The sequence below is a fragment of the Mugil cephalus genome, chromosome 14, assembly GCF_022458985.1.
Source record: "Mugil cephalus isolate CIBA_MC_2020 chromosome 14, CIBA_Mcephalus_1.1, whole genome shotgun sequence".
Taxonomy (NCBI): domain Eukaryota; kingdom Metazoa; phylum Chordata; class Actinopteri; order Mugiliformes; family Mugilidae; genus Mugil; species Mugil cephalus.
Window position 1 is genome coordinate 1,976,933 of NC_061783.1, and position 24,076 is coordinate 2,001,008.

At 40.9% G+C, this 24,076-nt stretch overlaps 2 protein-coding genes across 2 annotated transcripts; one reads left to right on the forward strand and one right to left on the reverse strand.

Annotated features, from left to right (window-relative positions):
* Positions 1–2,329: 2,329 nt before the first annotated feature.
* srd5a1 (steroid-5-alpha-reductase, alpha polypeptide 1 (3-oxo-5 alpha-steroid delta 4-dehydrogenase alpha 1)) lies at positions 2,330–10,837 on the reverse strand. Its single transcript, XM_047605099.1, has 5 exons — positions 10,389–10,837; positions 9,677–9,843; positions 6,861–6,962; positions 3,622–3,772; positions 2,330–3,526 (listed from the first exon to the last, which is right to left on the reverse strand). Exons 1-5 carry the CDS (start codon positions 10,697–10,699, stop codon positions 3,460–3,462), a joined length of 798 nt encoding a protein of 265 aa, XP_047461055.1. The 5' UTR covers positions 10,700–10,837; the 3' UTR covers positions 2,330–3,459.
* Positions 10,838–11,447: 610 nt separating this feature from the next.
* On the forward strand, positions 11,448–23,865 carry nsun2 (NOP2/Sun RNA methyltransferase 2). The gene is made up of 19 exons (XM_047605098.1): positions 11,448–11,691; positions 12,164–12,321; positions 12,686–12,790; positions 12,878–12,983; positions 14,968–15,039; positions 15,122–15,206; positions 15,310–15,502; positions 16,093–16,167; positions 16,329–16,459; positions 18,199–18,272; positions 18,361–18,491; positions 18,979–19,075; positions 19,224–19,435; positions 19,626–19,718; positions 19,815–19,950; positions 22,039–22,119; positions 22,511–22,649; positions 23,006–23,045; positions 23,142–23,865. Exons 1-19 carry the CDS (start codon positions 11,626–11,628, stop codon positions 23,464–23,466), a joined length of 2,319 nt encoding a protein of 772 aa, XP_047461054.1. The 5' UTR covers positions 11,448–11,625; the 3' UTR covers positions 23,467–23,865.
* Positions 23,866–24,076: the final 211 nt, after the last annotated feature.

Here is a 24,076-nt window from a genome sequence, read left to right on the forward strand (position 1 = left end):
GGGTGGGTGTGTTCACAGGGGATCACCTATCAATAAGAGACTGAGCAGGAATGTCAGTTAACTGATAATATCCTGGAAGTATTGGCAGATATTCCAACTGAACTCAGTAATTATACTGTATGTATGCAAAGCCATGGAGGTTCGAAGCCTTAAGAGTCTGGGCCCCCTTGGAAATCTGTCTTTTTCTCTGAGTAATCTAGTCACAGATCCGTCTCATGTGCCATGAAAGCTGTCAGGTAATAACACCCACTGAAGGTATTTAATAACCTTGAAAGAGAGAAAATGGAGTGAGACTAAGACCTCAACGTATTGTTTGTTGGCATCTGAAATACTTTTAAATACTTATTTTAAAGGAGTAATGCGGGCAGGTGGTATTCATCAGTCTAGATTCTGCTGCTCAGCCCTCGTAGCTGCTCTACTTCAACCCATTAAGCTTTATGATAGAGCAGAGGCTGGCTGGATAAGGCATAACCAGCACCTTTGGGATGCGTATGCATGTAAAAGAGAGAGTGAGCGAGAGGGTGTCTTGCATAATGCCCACCCCCAACCTCTGCTACTCACGTGCAGCATGTGACATAGCCAAGGAAAACCCCCCAGAGCAAACTATGTGCCGGCTAGGATGAAGCTCTCTGTGTAACACACTCGGGCGTACCCACAGCTGCTCCCTCCCACTGTACCCATGTACAAATCCAAGCTCTTCTTTCTATCTCCCTCTGTCTTATAATGTATGAAACACAGGCATTTGAGTGACACACCAGAATTAATAGGTTATTTCTCCCATTTCTAATGTCAGAGTCACCGCTCAAGCCAAATCCTGACACCGACTGTGTGCCACTGAGCATGTGTGTTTGACTTCCAAGGCTGGTTTGCCTCATTGTCAGCTTTTATGGGATTACCACATTAGTGACGAGTGGACCGTGGCTGACAGATGCTTGACAAACGCACACATAAACAGGGACACGGCCAGAGAAGTCAACAACGTGCTCCAAGCAATGGCAGATAATATTAAAGAAAGCAGGCGGTCGTCTGGGCTGCATGTGGCTTGAATAGTAATGAGGCTGCAGCATGTTCCAGATATTTAACCCACATTAGTGAAAAGCTGCATTTACAATGTCAGACGCTGCCTCACATTTCTACACATGAACGTACCGCCTCTGGTGTGTTGCCTCCGGTCTGACGTTAGATGCACTATTACAAGGACACAGTTGAAAGGGACCCAGCGAAACTGACTGCAGAGCAACTGCTACTGCAGACTCACAACTGCATATCTGGGCCATTGACTTTATATTTAGTTTATGATCTGGACCTGCTGTTCAACCTGCACCACCTAAATGCATAAAATGTGCTGCAGTTTATACCTAACAGTGTGTGCCATCTACAGGCAACGAGGAACACAGATGCTTAGAAGATTCATCAACTACAGGCAATGGGTGTTTTATTAAACTAGTATTATTGTAGTGTTTGTTTATTTGTTTTAAAACATTCATTTTAATTATTTTTTAGAAATCACTTTTTAAACAACATAAGTGATGTCAAGTGATCACTTAACCTGTTAACTGAACCTGTGAAAAAAAACATGACAAGAGAAATTGCGAAACTGAAATAAATGAGATTCATCCACAAAACCATCTATTGTCATAACGTGAACATAACGGTAATAGTGTTGACACTGAGTCCAGAATTTCATTTGTAATACATATTTGCAAAGCCATAATTCAGTATAAACAGTTTACAGTTATAATACAGTTTACAGGCTCTTGCATTACCGCCACCTTCTGGAGTGGCGTGGAGCTGGCTCATGTGGAGTTACGCACTTTTTCAAGCATCAGTGTCCTAATTTGCCTAATCTTCCTGAGGATTTAGACTCAGAGGTGGAATTGCAGACCAGTGAACAAACCCTTTAGCTCAACAAAAGAAGCTCATGGGACTAAAGTTTCCAGGTACTTTGGGTGGAATACTACAGGTGTACTTAAATACTTTACCATCCTTGCCTATGGGACAAAGCCTGGCAGGCATGTCTATGCTGAATATTACAAAACAGCTCTCCTTATGGAGTACTGGCAGTCTATGTGACTGAGTAGCTGAGTTTTAGATTTAGAGACACTTTGTAGAGACGCTATGCATATAAATTGGCTTGAAGATGAAGGGTACCACAGTCAAATGTCAGTAAATACTGGTTGTGTAAGACAGAGATGCAGTTAATAAGGAGCACGGATAAACAAGATACATATAGGAAATGTCTTGAAGAGAAAGAGTGAGACAGTAGGGTCCTGGAACATGAAGGATGTCACTCTCTATATCCTTCAGTTATACAGATTTCCCATCAAACTCAGAAACAGAAGTAGTATTTATTGACGACAGCATATAAAAACCATGAGAAAATAAAATTCTTTGTAAAATTACATATTGTTTGCTTGTGACTGATGTTGGGAAAGAGAACTGAACTGAGTTACAGTCAGACCTCTTTCTTAGTAAGACATAACACATGATAAGTCCATACTTACAATGACAAGATTGTCGTGGTAACATTAATCAAGAAACCATAATAGAGTACAAGACTCATCAAAAACAGTTTTCTTCTGTTCATTCAGTCACACTCAACCTCATCCATCCAGTATCAGTCCAATGATTAACACTTGATGCTCTTCTTCTTTAATCTCTGTCTTTGAAACCCTGACAGGAGTGATGTGTTGAGGCAACTCTCATTTTCTCATTTCAGGCATGGGTGAGCTATTGAGAGCCATGCTTGGACTCCATTTTATGATACTAACCTACTGTAGTTTCCGTCTTCATAGGCCTGAGACGCAGTTGTATTTTTTTCAAAGTGGTGAGGTTAGTAAAAAAAAAAAGTCTCTCATAACATCCACAAAAAAATTCAGCATTTCTTCACGCAAAGCCCCTTGCTGAGGTGGTCTATATCATTTGAATGGATGTTAAAAAAGATAGATTTGCAACACATGAGCCTTGAGGATTAATGAAAACTTTAACGCTTTGCATTTTCAAGTTTATGTCCCATCTGGGAGATTATGCAGATCAGAGGAAAGTCTCAAAGCTGTTATTTGCTGCTGCAGAGTGGTATAAATCCAAAGTATTACTGTTAAGGTACACTTCATTCTCCATCGTACATCCTCAGGAGAAGCACTAATTGTAATGCTTCTCCTCAAACACAACAGTACCAACACATTCAGTCCACGCCTGCCGGTGTTTCTTGGTGCTTTATGGATATTACTGCCAAACTAATGGCAACAATAAAAAGCATTTGAAGATGATGAGGTTTAACTGTTGTTGGCTTGCAGCTTAGATCTTTTACATGCATGTGTGTTTTCAATAAAGATCTCCAGAGGGTTTGTTCTGACATCAGAAATTTTCTAAATCAACAAAAAATATGGGAATGGTCTTCTCTGCCACTTCAAGTAAATACAATACCTTTTTAAGCTCCCGGTAAGTCCCCACTGTTTTCTAGTACAGAAAGGGAATCAACGCTTTTCTGCTTCTAGGATAGTCTTCAAACTTAGCAAGGTACCATCTGCAGAGCAAGAAAGAAGGAGACATTTTGCTTTAAAGTGTACAACACACTCCATGGAAACCTTCTAACAGAGCGCATGTTATTATTATTCTTACTTGTGGTGGGCCACAGCCCTGCTGGCGAGAACCACTGTGGTAAAGATGGCGAAAGCTAAGCTGTGAACAGAGTGGCCTGCTAGAGCGAAGCCAGCCCACTCTGTTATCTCCCCCAAGAAGTTGGCCCCAGACACATATTCAAACATTCCGCCTGTGGGTGGAAGACACAGAAATGAGGGCAGGTGTGCTTATCCTTTATATGTTCACTGAAGCAAAATGTTTCAGTCTGGAAGAAAATCAAATCTGATGGCTTTTCCTAGACTACAACTCCATGCTAAGCTGAGTAAGTAGTGACATTTCCACTATCTACAGATTTCATTTGGAGGCGAAATATTCTTTACAAAAAAGAGGCCGTTCACACTACCAGCTCCACACCGACCATAGAAGGCTGAGCACTCATTATTTGACTGCAGGCCGTGTGCTCAGCAATGCTTCTACCCTCTATGTGAAAATGGCAGATTCTTGGCTGAGGGGATTCCAGACGTGCTTGGAGGTTGATTTGGAGCAACAAAGCTCACAGCTTCCTCCCGCCTCGCCTTCTCCACTTTATTTTCCTTAAGGGTCCAGGACGGATTGTTTCAACAGGTTCACGTCAAGTTCAGGCTCAAGGTGCCATTGTTGTGACTATGTTCCTAGTCAGGGGAGCCACTCACTTTGTGAACCTGTTATCATTACGGGCTCATTTAGGAAAGGGAAAAGCCAGTTTATGTTGGAATTAGCCAAACATATAGCTTCATCCACTCATACTCCTTTTGGGCTATTTGTCAAGAGGAATTTGGAGCTGAGTCAAAAATCCTGTTTACCAAACCCCCTCCTAACATGTCACATCTCATAGAAAGCACATCCATTTTTACACTGGAAAGGTCATGGACTAAAAAAATCTACCCACACCTGCTTCTGTTTAGTCGATCTGTGGCATTGTTGAGAATATGGTTGCAAATTATTTCTTGACTGTATAATTATTTATTGTGTATTGTATGCATATAGATTTATAGCTAGTTTGTAGCTAGTTTCATTGTACATAATAATGTAAACATTTATTGACCTTCATGAATCCTCTCGAAAAGGGGAAATAAAACCTTCGGTGCAGTGAATTGTTTTCAGAGTTTTGCAACATGTTTCACTGTCTCTTCAGGGTAACGTGCTCTGTCAGTCATTGATTCAAAGGAACAGCTGACAACGTGTGTAATAAAGTGGAGAAAGCAGTCAGTTAGCTTAGCTTGGCACAAATCTTAACATGAAGCCCCTGTAAATCCCAAATGGTTGTTCTTACACTTCATTGTTGTTTGAATTTTGGCATGAATGTACACTCACTTGTCAGTTCATCAGGTACACTAGTGAAAATGCACGTGTTCTGATATCCTGCACTAAATCCCCTTTCTGGAAAGAAATACAGAGCCACAAATCCAGAACCAACAGACTAAAAAAACGGCTTCTACCCTCAAGCTGTCAAATCCCTCACACCTTCAACCTTTCATAAGACTGTTGTGCAATAACTACCACACCTATTCCCCAGTCCATCTGCACTCCACGGGCAATTTACACTATCCTTTACTGTTTTAAAATGCTGCTATATACCAGTTTACTGTTCTATATCACTGTCACTTTCATTCACCGCTATCCTAACTACATTCATTAGTGCGCTACTCCGTGATTTTATTGTATATATTGTAGGTTTTACTGTGTATTGCCACAATAGTTTTTTATCTTTATAAACTGTATTTCTTTGTTTTTCTGTGGACAGCAGCAATAAAACTTCTTATTCTGATTTTTAATTCAACTGGATGATCATTTTGGACGATGTAAATATGGTGCTGCTAAACTGGATTGACTGGATTTATTAGTCATAAAAGTGTCACTGTATTAAACCTAGCACACTGAGTTGTCAAAATAATTGTATTGCATTGTCAGTACAATGCAATACAATTCAATAGTACTACAGACCACAGCCTCCAGAATGAAAACACAGTCAAATGAACAGCTCTCAGTTATTTGAAACAAATTTTAAATAACAGAACCTTCATGAAACTAAAATTTAGGGCAGGAATGTTTTCACTAGGGTACCCAAAGAACTGGTAAGTGAATGTATATGAATTGTATTAAAACTACAATATCTAAACTCAAAAGAAATTTCAGCAACATATGGTGTAATTTAGAACCACACAGGGATGTCATAATAGCTTGAACCCTTTTTACAGCTGAGTGCTTTAGCTTGGATATCAAATCAGACTGGCCGGTGCATACCATCCAGACATGTTCCAGTATAGACTTAGCTCGCTGTCTAACATGGTTACTATCAACACTGTGTGGTTTAAAACATTTCTGCGTTTGAGTCAGCGAACACAAAACTAAACACACTACGAGTATTGTGAGTTGGAGCGTATTAGAGTCAGTGCAGCAAGAACTTTTTTCAGCACTAATGTAAGGGCTCAGAGAGAGCACGGCAGGGAGGAAAAGATAACTGGTGACAACCTGTGATTCTGCTTACAGTACAATCCTGTGTAATCATGCAACCACACTGGAAAATTAGCATCTAGTGTACAGAGACCGCTGTGCTCAGTGCCATGATGTGATTACTGTTATTATTTATTTTTTTTTTTACTTCCTTGTCACCCCAGGGCAGTGGAGGAAAAAATGTTCTGTTAAATGTTCTGTTAACAGTAAATGAAAGCAAGGAAATGCAGTCAAAATTCATCTAGTGATTGTGTAGCTATGCCAACCAGTCAAGATGCATTTAACATTCATGTGTGCTCATATAATATACTACATGTAGGGAAGATTGTGAAGGAATTTAATGTAATGTAATGTATATTTATTTGAGTGGAATATTGTCATAATTAGACATTATGATGATGAGTAATTGACCTTTGACCATTAAATTCCAATCAAAAAATAAGATACAGAAGAAAGAGGTCCTTTTCACATTGTTAAACAGACATATTTTTGGCAGGAAAGTATATATTTTATGTCAAATCTTGCTTTTTTAAATGTACCTGAACATAAGACATAAAGGATTTTTTTCTCACTCAAATTATTTTCCACTAAGTTACTTGCCACACTCTATTACATTATGTTGATGAAAATCTACTCACATTAGAGGCAAGACTTGTCACTTTAATGTATTATTCAGTAGTCTGTTACATGTTGACTATGGTAAAGCACAGTGTCTGAACACACTGTAAATGTCTAAATCCTTGAGGTCTACACTGTAGATGTGTTGGATCAAATGAAGTCCTTACCTGTGGGAATCTTGTAACCAGTCTCTCCGGGCTTTCTCAGGTTCCTCAGGATGTGGTCAGAGTACATATTTACAAGCCAGCCAACTAACCACAGAGCAGACCCTGGAAACAAACCCAAAAGCTGCTAAAGCAAGACATTTCACAGACAAAATCCAGACAGCAAATCTGTGTTTGAAAAAAACAACACACAACTGCCTTTCTTACAACAGTGACACGAGGACATCAATTGTATAGAAACAAAATGTCTTGTGATTTATTAATAACTATGAGGTGTCGAGTTGGGACGGAGAGACTGGAATTCATCAAGCTTCATTGAAGCATCGGATGCATACGGTTCTTCTATCCTTCAACATGCCACCGAGCAGCAGTGTGGAATATAGGCAGCATTGGGACCAACCCATGATATCACAATACAATACTATTGGGATTTTAAACATGTTGCGATATGTATTTAATACTTTTTTTTTTTACAGAAATCTGGACAGTGGTCCAGTTTGTTGTATTTCCACTGTTTCCTATATTCATAAACCAACCCCTGCAAATCCCATGACACACATTCATCTCATTTGTCTGTTCTTTCCTGTTCCATCCATCATAAGACTGTTATTTTTGATTTAAGATGGCACTCATCTGTTTTTTCCCTTATCATTCATTCATTTTTAACAACTTCCTCCCACACACTTTAAATTCTAGTAACATATGGGTTATATTTGCAGTATCTATTATTACAGATTGATACATGGCAAATCCTGTGACACTATGTACAGACTTTCGTTTCCATCTCTAGGTGCCAGTGTGTGATCACAATCAGGACAATAATCATTTGCTATAAAAAAGTCAGACCCGGGATTTTATCGGCCCAGGTCGACACGGCATTCCTGTTCACATCGAAGCCACATTGCCCCGGGTTTTTCACTCTGACATTGACCGCTAGCTTCTCTGAACCCGAGGAGAAGAGGAGATTCGGTGGAAGATCAGACTCTGTGCGAGACACAGTGATTTATTCTAATATCAGCAGCCTTTTGAAAGAGTGGGAGTTTGACTGGTCCATTCTTCAGGTCATCAACAAACTGAAAGCGTTAAAAACTACACCCATGCTGTACATTGTTTACCTGCAGTGTACGCAGTGACGTATTAGAGGGAGGAAAAAACAGGCACGCACAGCAGGAGGTCAGACCCGGGACGTGTGGAGGTGTGAAAGCGCACCATAGGCGAGTCGACCCGAGATTTTCGATGTGAAAAGGGTATAATAGAGCTCTACCACTGGTCTAGAACCCAGGACACCACTGTTTTATGCGTGTGATTACCTATTCATCTCTACCCTGACATTAGTTAGACCTGCACAATTGTCAGATTATAACTCCAACCCTGAAGGTTTCTCAAGACACAGACACACAGCTCCCACACCGCCGCCATGCTGACTTAGTCATGTATATATCTGTACATCTGTTTTTATTTTATTTTATTTATAGTGGCATACTTATTGTACTGTTTTTATATTTGCACTACTTTAGCCAGGGCCTGCCATCAAAAATTTTGTTATTTAGACACATAATGACAATAAATGATTCCTGAATCTTGAATCACTTAGGATGCTTTTTCCTTTTTAGGCAATCACTTATAATAACGCCCATGTGTTTTTTCATAAATAAATGAGACAAAACAAATCCAATCTCAATGCATGTTCACATCTGGCTTACGCGCTCGGATCACCAACAAAGGATCTTAATGGCAGGCTTCCCACTGCACCTTTCTGTGCAAGTAGTAAATGTCCCTGTTTCCATTATAACATTATACTCCACATTTGGTGAAATTTTGACCCACTTATTAGTTACCACATGTATCAGGTCTATTACTATATTAGCCTATAGTGTTTTTGCCGCTGTAACCTACAATGATGTCGGAAGCTTACATGCTACAATGAATGAATACAGAGATATACATTGTCTTTGTTAACACTTAACTCTATCTATGTAGTAAAATCTATCTCATGAGGTAGATTCTGAAGACATTTCACTACTCATGCAAGTAGCCTCTTCAGACTCAATGACTGGTGAAGAGTATGGGTTTTATTGATATCATCTGTGGATGATACCCACATAAAAACTCACATGATTAGGGTCTGTAATGACTAGAAGTCATTTACCAATACAAAGTACACGAACTACAGACTTCAGCACTTGGTAGTGTGGACAAATTTGATTTGACAATGGTTAGAAATGTATCTTCATATTTCAGACATGGTGTCCTGGTTAACCACACTGAAAAGAGCTGTAAGAGAGATTCTGGATGTCTGGGTTGAGATAATAAAACTAATCAGTGTCATTTCTATATACCTACCAGGGTTCAGATCTCTGAATTGTCACCCTAATCTCACATATTTTCAATAATCCTAAACTAAATGACTGTTCAGTCTGATTATCAAGCTGTAATTAGACACATTTAAACTTAGTGTATTGTGTGAAAAATTGGAATATAAATCTAGGGCAGTAAGAGTTTCGTAATAGTGATACATTGCATTAATTCGATTGATACAGAGGTTTGCTGCATTTGCTTGAATAAGAGGGATATAATCACTGATGATACTGAGGGTTTGGAAAACCAAACTCTGTATTTTTTTAACGTAAGAAAGAGGGGGAGAAAGGACATACTTGAGGATGGTAAGACATAAGGAGGTTATATCCTCCTCTATTCCACCAAAATTCATTAAAACATGTTTTATCCAGACTAAACAATATTATAGTCCACTACAAAGCTTTATGCAAAATAAGTTGGATCATATTTCTCTTGTAGAAAGTTGGGAAGCAGACACTTACCAATGATGAAGCACGGATGTGTAACCCAGGATGCAGGGTACTCGGCATAATGGCTCAGGTACCTGATCTGCATGTAACCATTATAGGTGCAGAAGACAGTGGCCAGAGCGAATGAGACAAATGGTGTTGCCTTCCCTCCTCTTATTAAAAATGGATAAATAAGAGATCTGCAGAAGAACAAAAATGTTATTGACAAGAATCTCTCATGGACTAGTTAGTATTGACATTATTTAAACACCTCTGCATTTTAATTATAAGCACCTTTCGGAACCTCCAGGTCACTTTACAACGAAATAAAATGAATGTGAAATACAAAATAAAATAAACATGACAACAATATATAACACATTTGGTGATAAGATAAGATAAGATAAGATAAGATAAGATAAGATAAGACTTTATTGAATCCCTTAGGTGAAATTCAAATGTTAAAGCAGCATAAGTCAAGAAAACCAGTAACTAGAAAAGAAATTAAAAAGGACACAGAGAACAGACAGCAAAAAGACATTGAATAGGACAAACATAACAGCCAACATAAAATCACTACACAAGAACAAAGTGACAAAAGCGATTAAATAATTATTCATATATTACACAGTGGAATTCCATACACTGGCACCTACCTACAGGACGTTTGTGATCAAAGCTGAACAGTAACTACATACTTCAGTGCATACAGTGGTGATATTAACGGTTTCAGATTCAGTCCTACCTGTGGACATAGTGGCAGAAGTACATGGCAATGAGCAGCTGATTTGGCAGCAGTGACGTTTTTGCAGAGGATGTCCAAAATACCAGGCACAAAGGCAAGAAGAAGGCAGGCAGCTCCTGGACAAACCAGGCAAATCTAGCATTCACTGGGAATCCATATTTGCTGCTAGCATATCGCCCGTATGGGACATTTTCGAAAAGCAATGTAACGAAAGTGCAGGCTGCCATGACATGCATGAGGTAAGCCATGCAGTCCAGTGTGAACAGTTCCTCTGCCTCCGAGGAGAAGAGCCTGGAGAGGAGGGCGTCCATGGCGACGGCAGAGGTGGAAGCACAAAACTAAAACAAGAAGCAATGCAATTTAACAAATGTTTACAACTTCCAATTCGAGTATGCTGATTCACGAGCTCCTGTATGTCTATGGACGGCATATGTGCTCGCGTCAGATTCGAACCAATCACAGTCCTTGGCGAAACACGTCAAAGGATCTTGTCAACCAATCAAAATGCTCGGGGGCTGGGCTAGTTGAAGGTGCTTAATATTATTATTATTATTATTTTACGTCTTACCTGTGATTTTGCTTCCGATTGGCATACTATTACGAATTTATTAAATTAGGAAAACGCGTTAAAAATTAGATATCAAAGCAGATAAAAATGCAGTTATACGAGATTATGCAGCATCAAAAAGAATAAATAGCTAACTTCACTGGGTTAATTTTCTTAATATCGCTGTTAGAATAATTGCCTAAATCTTATTTGAACGGTTTTGGAAGACAAGAAAAACACATTTTTTAGTAAACACAATGTATTTTTATTGTAATTTTATTGTAACAGAAAGTTAAAAAATGACTTGGAAAATTATTAAATTAGGCTAACGATAAGTTACATTACGGTGTCGCAATTAGTTATATATAACTAACAAAATTATTCGACAAACAAACATTATATATACAACAATTACCTCATTAATATGTTATAATACAAATTCAAATACTTGACCGTAACATATAACGTTAACTGTCCAGAACGTTTTCCTTTTTTTGTCAGGCAGGTTTTGTGGCCACCTCGAAAGGTCCTGATTCACGTGCGTCAGAGGCAACACGTTCCGAGGAAACACAGCAGCTCAAGCTGAAACGCTTTTACATTTACAGTTTTCCTGAGTTGCAGGTCTCTACTTTGCATTCATCCACCACGCATCTCCGCAGGCTTTTCTCCAGAGTTGTCTGCTGTTCTAAGATGGGGAAAAGAAGCAGACAGAGACAGAAAAACCAGACTTCTGGCAGGGACGACAGAGACAACGCTGTAAGATTCATACTGAACTACAAACCTGAATAGGTCCCCAGGCCACGAATAACTAAATTTAAATGTAGTACACACCGGTGGAGCCGACTTGATCATAGTGATCCACAGTAGGCCATCGCAGTTGTTTGTTGGTTGTATTTTTTTTTAAACTTGTGGAGAAATGCAGCTGAGGCACAGCTGCAACATCAGGAAGCTAATTGCTATTTTACAGCTATGTGTGACCCCTCCTGTATCCTTCTAACTGTTCTCGTACACGTTCGCCGATTATTTTTTTCTTTTGTCCATCAGACTATACTAAAATGTTAGGGGTACTGTGGTATGTTCTTAAAGCCTTTAACCATAAATGAATGTTAAATTATCAGACATTTGATTTAAGTTTTGCCCTGTAGCCTCTCCATGCAGCAGCTCAGTTATACGACCTACACTAGTACTACTAATAATAACAGTAATAATAATGCACCATGTGTTCCAGGGCTGGGGAGCAGGCTATGCTGACATTGTTAAGGAGAATAAGCTGTTCGAGCACTACTACAAGGAACTAGGCCTAGTCCCTGAGGGAGAGTTTGAACAGTTCATGGAGGCGATGAGGGAACCGCTGCCAGCAACCATTCGCATCACTGGATACAAGAGGTGAGTCGGACGTGTCATTTTGGTCTCATGAAATGAATTTGCCTTTCATGAACAAGTATACGCAGCTCATAGAGATTACTTATAAATTCAGCTATTTTTGAATTCCCACTTTTCAGTACAAGTGCTCGATGATTGATGATGAACCCCTGTAGCTAAAGCTTAGCTGCAACTGCTAACGCATCTTTCCAATGCCAGCAGCAGGCGATGACAGACTGACCACACAGGAATGTTCTCTGCCAGCCTGTTGACCTAAACTCTGAGGTTTAGTCATTAGTCTTAAAGTGTTGGCTCACTGCTGTACTTGATGGAAATATTTCTAGCTTCTTCATGCCAGTTCTGCTCTTTTTATTTTGCCCTGGTGCAGCCATGCGAAGGAGATACTCCACTGTCTCAAGGAAAAATATTTCAAGGATATTCAGGAGCTGGACATTGATGGCCAGAAGATTGAAGCTCCACAGGCTCTTAGCTGGTAATATATGACGTGATTTGCACTGGACTGAAAGGACCCACGGGCTAAGACTAGAAATTCAGTGCAGATTGTGTCTGTCCTGTCCAGGTACCCCGATGAGAAGGCCTGGCACACCAACATGAGCAGGAAGATCATCAGGAAGTCACCCCTCCTGGAGAAGTTCCACCAGTTTCTGGTCAACGAGACTGAGTCGGTGAGTCAGACACAACGGAAATGGAAAATTGAGGCAGTAAAGCTTTAACAGGATTGTGGTATGTTAATAAAAATGGAAGAAATTATGCAGCAGACTAGTCCATTTTGCTGAAATTCAATTGCTGCAAATGAAAATGGTACTCAGTAGTTTGTTTAGCTCCAATGTGCTCTTTATGAGATGACAGATGGTATCCTGGCATATCTTCCTCCCAGCCCTGGACTCAGACATCACTGTCTGAGCTGAAACCTGGTGGCATTGGATGGACTGAAACATAATGTCCCAGAGGTGTTCTCTCAGTTTTGTCAGGTGACATAATTCGCAAAGCAGTGCATTTTGGGTCATTAGCACCATTTTGGTGGGTAATCAGGCTGAAGTGCAGTTGCAGTAAAGGAATTGATAATAATTCAAACCATAAAAAAAGTTGATTTTAGTGTTAGCTAACTGCTAGAGATGTGGAGGAAACTAGAAAAATAGCTCACAAACCAGTGCCCAGATAAAGTTTAAAGATGAGACGGCTGTATCAAGTTTCAGACTTTATTCTTCACAGTGAAAATTCCTCACACAAAAGAACTTCATGCTCAAAACATTCAGAATAGTAAATTAACACGTGAAGTGACTTGTTTTGTGTAGTGCAACTGCAATGTTTGAGTTTTTAATGCATTTGAACGTCCTGTTTTGTAACAATAAGGTTGTGAAGGTCTTGAGACAGTTCTTTGCTTTTACTCATCATGAGATGTTCCTTGTGTGACACCTTGGTAATGACTCACCTTTCTATAGGCCATTAGTTTGGACTGAACCAGCTGATATTCATTTGCACTGACAAGGGGCAGGATGGCTTTCTGATCACTGATAGATTCAGCTGGTGTCTTGGCTTTCCATGCCTTTTCCCCCCTCTCTTTCTGCGTGTGTTATTTTACGTTATTACACATAACTTAATTTCTGAACTTATTTGTCTTTCTATGTATGGATTACTTGGGTTGTTACCAACATCTCGTGAAGGTTTCATGTCAATAGCGATAGGTTTACTATGAAAAATGGTGATGTGTTCAATACTTATTTTACCTGCTGTATGTGATATTTTACAACTCTGGTGTTGTTGACTACTGTTCTTTAACATGCAGACAAGCCAACGGTGGATATAAATCAACTGAAAAATCAACTGAGTAGGATTTAGAGAACAACAAACTATGTATGACAGGAGTACAAACTGAAAATTATGCCGTGATCATTACAGTATCATTACATGATGATGATCAGCATCCACTTTTGTAGCCCTTGCTCTCTGGTTTATGATACAGGCAGCACAGACTTGTTTTCTTTTTCTTTTCCCACCATTTTGGTGCTGTTTCAGTGGTTTAGCTTGTTTTCGCCCCCAGTCAAAACGAGAACAGATCCTGAACCCAGCCATTCAAGTGTCCATGAGCTTCAAGGGATTTATAATTTCTAAACTATGCCTCCTAAGATCATCACTGACCCTTACCAAAGCGGCCATGTTGAACAGTGTTATAGGCAGCAGAACATTCACCTCGGCTTCTCCAGACCCTTTCACATGTGCTCAGGGTGAACATGCTCTTATCTGTGAAGAGCACAGGGCGCAATGTCACATATTGATGTTCAATCCTGGAGGAGTTGGACTACCTGTGAAACTCTGTACAGTTCGGGAGGCTCATGCTGTCAGTAGTGACACTGACCCTAGCCAAATGAAAAAAAAAAAAATAGTGGAAACAGTCAGAAAAGATGAGGAGGGGATAATCTCATGGCTACTCCTCTAGAGTACCCAAGAGCTGAAACTGATTAACAACACCCTCCACTGCTTAACTGACCAGATCAACATCACAGAAGTTTAATGGACTTGATGCTCTATTCAGATTAACAAGCGTTCTTTAAATTCTTTTGACCATAGTATGTGGGTGATGTCGCATAAGGTTTGTCCATCTTTATATACCATCAATGGAAGAGACGGGCATCCTTTTTGTCCTTGCAGGGAAACATCAGCCGACAGGAAGCTGTCAGCATGATCCCTCCTCTGCTCCTGAAGATTGAGCCACATCACAAGGTAAAAACATTCCCCGTTGTTAAGGTGAAATCACTACCTTTGCCTTCTGCTTGAAGAGTTGACATGCGTTTCTTTTGTTTAGATCCTGGATATGTGTGCAGCTCCCGGGTCAAAGACAGCTCAGTTGATCGAGATGCTCCACGCTGACATGGATGTGCCATTTCCTGGCAAGAGCCATTTAAAAATAGAATAAAATTCTGCATCTTGTTTTTAAGAAAAAGATATGCCCTGTGATAACTTATCATTTTCCCCCACACTTCCAACCCTCAGAGGGTTTTGTAATTGCCAACGATGTGGACAACAAGCGCTGCTACTTGCTCGTGCACCAGGCCAAGCGTCTCAACAGCCCCTGCGTCATGGTGGTCAACCACGACGCCTCCTGCATCCCCACGCTGAAGATCGACTCAGACGGGAAGAAGGACATCCTCTTCTATGACCGCATCCTGTGTGACGTGCCCTGCAGGTCAGCAAATGCAAATGACTATCATCAGTGATGTTGAGTTTAGGAGAATTACGGTTTAAAGATTAAAAATAAGTTTGTTAAGCTCTGCTGGATGTGTGGGAGTTTGTCTGGAGAGGAGATTGTGTGTGACAGATGGAGATGGCGCTTCATCCTCTCTGTCAAATGCAGAGTGTCTACACCTCCTCATGTGGCTGTTAATAATGTCTCTGATTCCTTGAAGTTTCCGTACATTGGAAACACATGTTTCCACATCCTCCTTCTCTCCAAGTCTTGCAGCATTTTGTGGCCAAAACAGAACTGCATAGGTTTGCAAATGCTGCTTGTGTTTAGCCAGCTTAACTGCTGAATCCGGGAGGTCCTTGCCAAACACAACACAGGGAGAGCGAGGGCAGGAAAAGCCCTAATGAAGACAGAAGCAGGCAGGCAGAGTGATGTGAGCAGTCAGCTAAAGCCTGGCGTTTCTACAGCTAGTGCTTTGCAGACTTTTTGGCCCTGTGAGAAGTGTCTGGGATCTCTGGTGGTCTCTGCGTCCCAGGGGCCAAAGTGACAGTGTTTCTGACTTGTGCCACTGTCTGCTCTGTGTTCCGTAGCGGGGACGGCACAATGAGGAAGAACATAGACGTCTGGAAGAAATGGACGACCAGCAACAGCCTGCATCTCCACGGGTGAGTGGGGGGAGAGTGAGTGCTCACATTTAAGGGACAACACAGGAATTCATGCACTCGTGTGGTAAACCAAATTGACTTAACGTCCAGGGAAGCGGGTGTGTTCTTTGGTGCTAATTAAAAGAAAAGTTGGCAGCATCACAGTGTGTGTTTTTTATCAGGCTCCAGCTGCGTATTGCAGTGCGGGGCGTTGAACAGCTGGCTGTGGGAGGGAGGATGGTCTACTCCACCTGTTCACTCAACCCTATAGAGGACGAAGCTGTCATAGCAGCACTGCTGGAGAAGAGTGAAGGTAACTAACACACACAGGGTCATACAATATTCTGTACAATATTTATTTTTCAATTTAAGTAGTTCAGTGAGCACCAATTTTTTTTCATTTTTTATGAATAGTGCATTGACCTTGCACATCACTTTGTTTATTACCTCCTTGTTCTTTTGTCATGCATGTAGTGTTATGTAAATTATACCCAAAGAAGAGACAAGTCAGCTCTGTTAGCTTGAAGTTTGGTGCCTCTCTGAAATTCTCAAGACCTGTGATATGTATTAGTGCAACGCTTAGAGCCGAAGCTACTGATTGCAGTTTAAATTCCTCCGGGCTGCCACTAGCCATGGTTAGAGGCATTTTGTTGTCAGGTTGTCTGTCTCTCCCATTCAAGGTATATTTCAGGGATATCTGGATGGGATTCCTTTACATATGGCTCACATTTTCCCTCAGACCCAGGAGTGAACTGGTTAGAATTTGGTGGTCAAGGGATCTCACAGTACACTTCTCAGAGGAATGCTTTTTGGAGCAAGGTAGTCTTCATCACCACAACATGTAGTTTCATATCCGGAGAGGGCCATGTCTGGTTTACGCCATAGGCTACACCACAGCTGCAGCACAGCAGTGAAGTGCGACTATAAATTTGAATTTTTCTCCTTATATTTTTTAGTATCCATGTCTTGTCATTGTCATTCTTACTTTAATTGTGACAAAAGCCAGTTCTACAAATTCTCGGCAAGTTTACATGCATGTGGAAAAAAACAAATTATTGCCTTAATCCAACTTAAACTGGGGATCTTAAGTTCATTACGCCAACTGAAATCGGAGTTCTTCTTATCCAATTAACACTCCGCCATGTATGCACACAGACTTTTAACTGCATTAAGCACATGCTCCACAACCACTGCGTTGGCGTGTGACCCCAGAACAAAAACATCAAAGAAAGCCAGTCGCAGAAGAAGGTAAACAGAGCCAGTAGAAGAATCACCTGAAGGATAGCACCATCTTATCTGCATCATAACTAGCGCGTACATTACGTACGAGATTAAAAAGCTGAATATTATCCATCTCGTTGTTTAAAATGCCGGCCTGCCACATGAACAACTCTTTTTATTATATGACATATTAGGTCAGCTGGAAAGGGGGTCGTATTAACCTGTCTGGAGGAGGAGGAGGACATGTTCCCGTCAGTTATTTGATTTTCTTCTGCTGCATGTAAACTGGGACAATGACCACATTCAGAAAGACGAATTTCGAGCTTAGCTCGATTAAGCTGTGCATGTAAACGCACTGACTGACAACGAAAGATTTTAGCTTGCCGTTGTCCAGCCTAACTCAGTAATATAGCCCTTATCTAACCTTAAACAAGCAAACGCAATATGTCTTCACACTGGAGATCCTGAAACCAAAAACACTGACATTATTGTTTGGAAAATGACAACAAATTCTAAATTATTGACTGTTAATTTTCCGTTGATCAGCAAATTTTGTCAGGCCTAATGTTGGAGTGTATTAAGTTTCTGTTTATGGCTGCTTTGATCAATCACAAATGACACTGATTTTTGATTTTTTTCTCTCAAAAAATAAAATGTAATTTTTTTTCTTTTCGTATTCATTCATACCATATTGGATCATATGTTAATACAAGATGACAATATTATCTGTCAAAGTCAGCACCGACACCAAAATCCTTCCTTCTCAGGTGACATATTCCACATGTATTATGCGAGGATGATATCTAATGTCTCTTCTGTCTACGTTTCCAGGAGCGTTGGAGCTGGCCGACAGCTCAGCTGAGCTGCCGGGGTTGAAGTGGATGCCAGGGGTCTCTTCATGGAAGGTGCAGAAAAGTTTAGTCTTTAGCAATGGCTATGACAAAATTTAGTTTGTCTGCGTCTTAATGGTGGATCTTCCGTTTTCCTCTCCAGCTGATGACCAAAGAGGGCCAGTGGTACTCAGACTGGTCCGAGGTCCCGAGCAGTCGTCACACACAGATCCGCCCTACCATGTTCCCGCCAACAGACCCAGAGAAACTGGCTGACATGCACCTGGAGCGATGGTATGTGCGCACACACAAAAAGCACAGACAGTCTCCAAACTTTAATGTACTAATATAGTAATAAACACTCTCTCCTCAAACCCTGATCTTATTTTAGCTGCTCTTCCTCATCTTTTTATCCCCAAAGTATTTTCTTTTGGAAACCAAACCCCACATGTACCTGCAGCCCTCACTGTGGCCAAATTCATTAACAGGGCAGTGTTTTTTGATGATTTTTTTGGCAGAAACTTCTAACACATACACCCAGTCTGCATCAATGCCATGCTCCCCCTTCTTTCTCCCATAATGGAAGATGATGTCATTTCTACTCATTATCTTTAGCTCTCTGACTTTATCTGGGCCAGCAGAGGGAGCTGTTGTCCTACGTTGTCACAACACCTCTTATTAATAGCTGGAAAAAAACCCCATGTTTGTCTTCACAGTAGATGGCACCGTGAGACTCAAGGCCATGATTTCTGATTCGTCTGTGTCTGTATTTTAATGTCAGTATGAGGATTCTGCCACATCACCAGAACACTGGAGGTTTCTTTGTGGCTGTGTTGGTGAAGAAAGCCCCGATGCCTTGGAACAAAAGATATCCCAAGGTACTCCCTTACGAACACACACACACACACTTAATACACTACCACTGCACTGTATCACTCACCTGTTCCGTTTTACAAACCACAGCTGGGGCTTTTAATTTTTTTCCTGTCTCCTTTGTCCGCTCACCCCCCTCCCCTTCGCCTCCAGCTGAGGAAGGACGTCTCCTTCAGTTCAGCAGCCCAGACGGGAAGCTCTCAAGCGGCCTTGTCACCAACAAACACTCCCCAGCCTGAGGGTCTGCTAGAGGAGGTGGAAGGAGGCGGCCCTGAGGGAAAAGAAGACGGGGAGGCAGACGAGCAGCCGTCCAAAGGAGCTCCTTTGGCTCACGACGCTGGTGCTAAACAAGATGGGGTGTGTGGGTGAGTCATGTCAGTCTGGTGTGCTAATAAACAAAAGATACGCGCCATTGAATATTGAATATGCAGAGCTTTGAATAAGAAAATACTCTTTGCATTAACAAATCCATCAGTGCCATTTCCTGCATTGATTACATGCTACCTTAATGATCACCATGAAGCAGCATTAAAATTTAAACGTATTTCCTCTTAGGCCTCCACCCCCAAAGAAGATGAAGCTGTTTGGGTATAAAGAAGACCCTTTTGTGTTCTTAACTGAAGACGACCCCGTCTTCACCAACATACAGTAAGAGTCGCGTGTATTCACTGTGGAACTGATTGTTTTCAAGATTCTGGTTAAAAAAAAAAAAAATTCAATAAAACACTATCCCGCTTTTCCTAGATCTTTCTATGATCTGTCTCCTGACTTTCCCAAACTCAATGTTCTGACCCGGACTCACGAGGGCAAGAAGAGACACTTGTACATGGTCTCCAAAGAGCTTCGCAATGTGATACTCAACAACAGTGAGCGCATGAAGGTGCGTAGTTTTCTCTGGGGGCAGCATTGCCGATTATTGCACTCACTGAACTGGTTGGATAACTGGTGACGAAGCATGTCCATGTGTTATAAATAAATACAACAAATCCATAATCAATTCTTTCCTAGGGACTGTGTGGCTAGTATAGATCTGCTTGAAAGTGCATTGTTTATCTGAGTGCAGATTTATTGGCTTTACATTGATACAGCAGTTTGTTTTTGTTGTGTGAAGGGAGAAGCATAAACAGATGGGACCCTCTCCTCTCCTCAATCCCTCTGGTCTTCCACCCTGTAGCACCTGCACAGGTGGCACTGTGCGTTTCAGTGTCTTTGTTCTCCTCACTGTTTGATGCTTCTCACTTCTCAGTGACTCTCTTGAGCTGATTCACAGTAAATTGTCTGTTTGCACGTCATTACAGATTCTTGGCACGATCATTGGAAAACAGGATTCGTGTGTAGTCCTTGTTGCTTTATAACATTTCAAGTACCACAGTAGTGTAATGTTTAATATCAATTAGATAAGTATTGGTAATAAGGCCGCCACTACAGATTAGATTAATGTATCAATTATTTTCTCAATTACTCAAACTTGACACTGCAGATTAACCATGCAATAATATTTCAACCTTTTCTTCAAATGCTTTACCATAATGACACATTTTAACTAGAAAACAAAGCGTTTTATTTTACTCATTGGTACTATTCATCACAAATGAAGAGATTTATTAAGTGTAAACCTAATTAGGAAGGATGTTCTTTGCTATATTCTGCTCTTAATTAGCATACATAGAGTATGATTTAATTTCGGTGGTTTGTGCTGATTGTGATTGAAATGCAGCTGTATTATTTGCACCGACTGAGAGACATAAACAAACAGATGCACTGGAAAGCTAATGTTGCTGTACAAGCATTACATCTTGCCTGGAAGCCATCCTGACTTCCACAGTATTTGTTGGTCTAGAGTCACTTTGTTGGGAACTGAATATGCTCTGGCATAGATTTAGTGGCTGATGAAAACATGTGGGTGGGTTTTATGCGGCGATGGACAGAAGAGTAACAGCAATGTGCTCATATGCCTCATCTGAGGGCATTGCAGTTTAATAAGTTTACAGCATGACTCTGTTTGCAGGACTGTCCAGCTTAGTGCAGATGTATTCTTTTCTCTGTATCCGCTGAAACATGCCCCATAATGAAATCTAAGTGTTACCAGAGTCATATTTTGAATTGAGTTTGGCTTCACCAGGCTAATTAGCATCTGCTCTAGGGAGTCTTTGAGTTATTGTCTGAGATGCAACAGATGAGGACACAACATCAGCTCGGAGGCACATTATTTTCTGAAAGTTGTCAGATCATCTAGTATCATGGAGGTGCTTCGATGTTGAGATGATGCTGACTTCTATTATTTCATCTCTTTTTAAAGAATTCCCACGTTTGTCATCATTTACTTCAGGTTTTTTCTCCAATTCCTGAAATATCTGGCAGGAATAATTGGCAACAACATACACAACGCCTTGCTGTATTCAATTTTGTCTTCACTATACACCAGTCAGGCATAACATTATGACCACCTTCCTTGTATTGTGTAGGTCTCCTATGGGTCTTCTGTGTCCTGTGGTGTCTGGCAACAACATGTTGTCAGTGGGGTTCTATGGGTTGAGAGGAGGGGCCTCTGTGGTTCATCCCACAGATACTTGATCAGTTTGGGATCTAGTGAATTTGGAGGCAACACCTTGTGCTGTTTTTCATGTTTTTATGAGTCGTTTATAACCTGTTTTTTATTTGTGTGCAATAATACATAGTAACTAATTCAAATTTAAATGACCAACCTTGCATATATTTTCACTGACTTTTTTTGCCATCACTGTCCTTTTGGGGGCGGCTGTGGCTCAGTAGGTACAGCACGTTGTCAAGTGTCCTTGAGCACGACACTGAACCCCCAGTTGCTCCCAGTGCAACTGGCACTGGTGTGTGAATGGGTGGATGTGTGTGTGACTATAAAAGTGCTTTCAGTACCAATGGGGAGAAAGTGCTATATAAAAACAAGACCATTTACACAAAGCCTGCTTTTTATTTTTTGGTTTCTTCTCAGGTCATTAACACAGGGTTGAAGGTGTGGTGTCGCAACAGTGATGGAGACGAGTTTGGCTGTGCCTTCAGACTGGCTCAGGAGGTAACGCGCACGAGGCATAATTTATTTAATTCATCCACACAGATGTAATCTTCAGTGGAGTAAAATTCATTTTTCTGTGAACTCTCTTGTGTTATTAATTGAACCTGTATCTTTGTGAAATTCTTTCTCCCAATGTCCAAAATCTACCTTTCAAATGCAAATTAACCTTGTGTTGCTTGTATTTGTAATATAGCTTATTTTTCAACACATATACTTTGAGTTTGTAGTATACTGAATATTATGTGAACTCAAAGGATCATCATTGAAGGCAGAACCCAGCTTAATAACAAGGAGCCAGGCTACAGAATCCACACTCAAATCAACTGAATTCATTTTATGTACACAGTGTAGCTGTAAAATATCACGGTTTATTTCGTCTCTGTCCTGCCAGGGTATTTACACTCTTCAGCCTTACATTCGCTCCAGGATAATCAGAGTGAGTGTGGAGGACATCAAAGTGCTGCTGACCCAGGAGAACCCCTTCCTCAGCAAACTGCAGGACGACGCTCACAGTCAAGCCAAGAAAATAGGTACTGACTGCGGAATGGCTTTGTAAGAAAAGACATGTATTCAAACTAAATGACCACATCCAGAGAAGACTCGACTAACATAATCGGAGGGTTAGAGTAGCGGATGAGTGGCTGGCATTAAGGGAAAGAGGCAAATAAATGTGTGAGGCTTTCATCACAGCTGCTGTCCAACAGCTACAAAGGGAGCTATACATCTGAAAAAGACCACTGTATGTCAAGCTCCAGAGCTACGGTGTACCTGCAGACATAGAAGTATCAGTCGTAGTACACTGGTTAGTTCAGATATTGCCATACAAGGTGAATTAACTTCATTTTCCAGTTATTTGCATTGTATAACGTTATAAATCTCTTCACAGGAATGGGAAGCATTGTGCTGACGTATATTCCAAACCCAAAGTAAGACATAAATATTTTTGGTTTGCCATGTTAAAACAACCATCATGTTGTCGAGTGATATTATTGTGTCACTCATCACTGCCCTCTGTTTGCCAGTAATACAGCGGAGCCTCAGTGTCCCATCCAGCTGTGTGGATGGAGGGGGAAGACGTCCATCCGAGCCTTTGTCCCCCGCAACGAGAGGTTTCATTACCTCAGAATGTTAGGTGTGGAGGTCTTCAGAGACAAACAGGGCCAGGGGCAGAAAAGGAGGGATGGAGAAAAGGATAGAAAAGAGGAGGTAGAGGACGAGGCGGAAAAGGACGCAGAGGAGGAAGGAGCAGCAGTGGAAAATGAGGGAGTGCTGGACTTGGAGAATGGCGAAAAAAATGGATCATCACAGCCAAAGGCTGACAACGGCGACAAAGAGACTAGCAGCTGAGAATGTAGTGGAGACAGTGGAGAGAAAGACTGATGACATATTAGAGCTCTAAGAGCTGTCCACCAGGTCCAAAACCACATTATGTGGTAGAGTAGAGTAATGTGCCTCTAAGGGGTTCTCTGTTTACCACACTGCCAGCACAGAAGAATTCCCTACCAGAGACGGACTCCCTTTGGAGTTTTCATTTTTTGGATCTCCTCCAAGAGTCAGCTTTTTAGTTATATGGCTTGTCTTATTTTATATAGTAACAGTTTTAACCAGCGTGTCCCTCTGACCTAGTCAGAGGAATCACTTTTCTTTCAGTCGCTCATGTTTTGAGAGCTTTATATTAATTGCTTCCTGATTTCCTACACCTGTTATTAAGCAGAAGTATGATGTTAATTAAAAGCGTGAAATGTTCACCGTGTCAGCGGTCAAATAATTACACTTCCACTTTATCAACCACAATAAAAACAGGCAAAATTTGCATAAAGAACATAATACCTCACTGATGTTCAGCACCTAAATGGTTAACCACATTCATGTCCATGTTAGCTCACTAGTTTGTTCCTCAAATGGCAACTTAAGTAAGGCAATACTCGCATAGACTGCATAAATATGGACAATGGAC

What these genes read in the sequence shown, in the direction of transcription:
- srd5a1 (XM_047605099.1), bottom strand. Translation starts at nt 10,699, where the DNA reads ATGGACGCCCTCCTCTCCAGGCTCTTCTCCTCGGAGGCAGAGGAACTG. An exon ending in ACATCCGTGCTTCATCATTG is followed by an intron (nt 6,963 to 9,676) that starts GTAAGTGTCTGC and finishes GTTTGTTTCCAG; the next exon opens with GGTCTGCTCTGTGGTTAGTT. An exon ending in TGGTTACAAGATTCCCACAG is followed by an intron (nt 3,773 to 6,860) that starts GTAAGGACTTCA and finishes TTCCACCCACAG; the next exon opens with GCGGAATGTTTGAATATGTG.
- nsun2 (XM_047605098.1), top strand. Translation starts at nt 11,626, where the DNA reads ATGGGGAAAAGAAGCAGACAGAGACAGAAAAACCAGACTTCTGGCAGG. An exon ending in CGCATCACTGGATACAAGAG is followed by an intron (nt 12,322 to 12,685) that starts GTGAGTCGGACG and finishes GCCCTGGTGCAG; the next exon opens with CCATGCGAAGGAGATACTCC. An exon ending in CAGGGGTCTCTTCATGGAAG is followed by an intron (nt 18,273 to 18,360) that starts GTGCAGAAAAGT and finishes TTTCCTCTCCAG; the next exon opens with CTGATGACCAAAGAGGGCCA.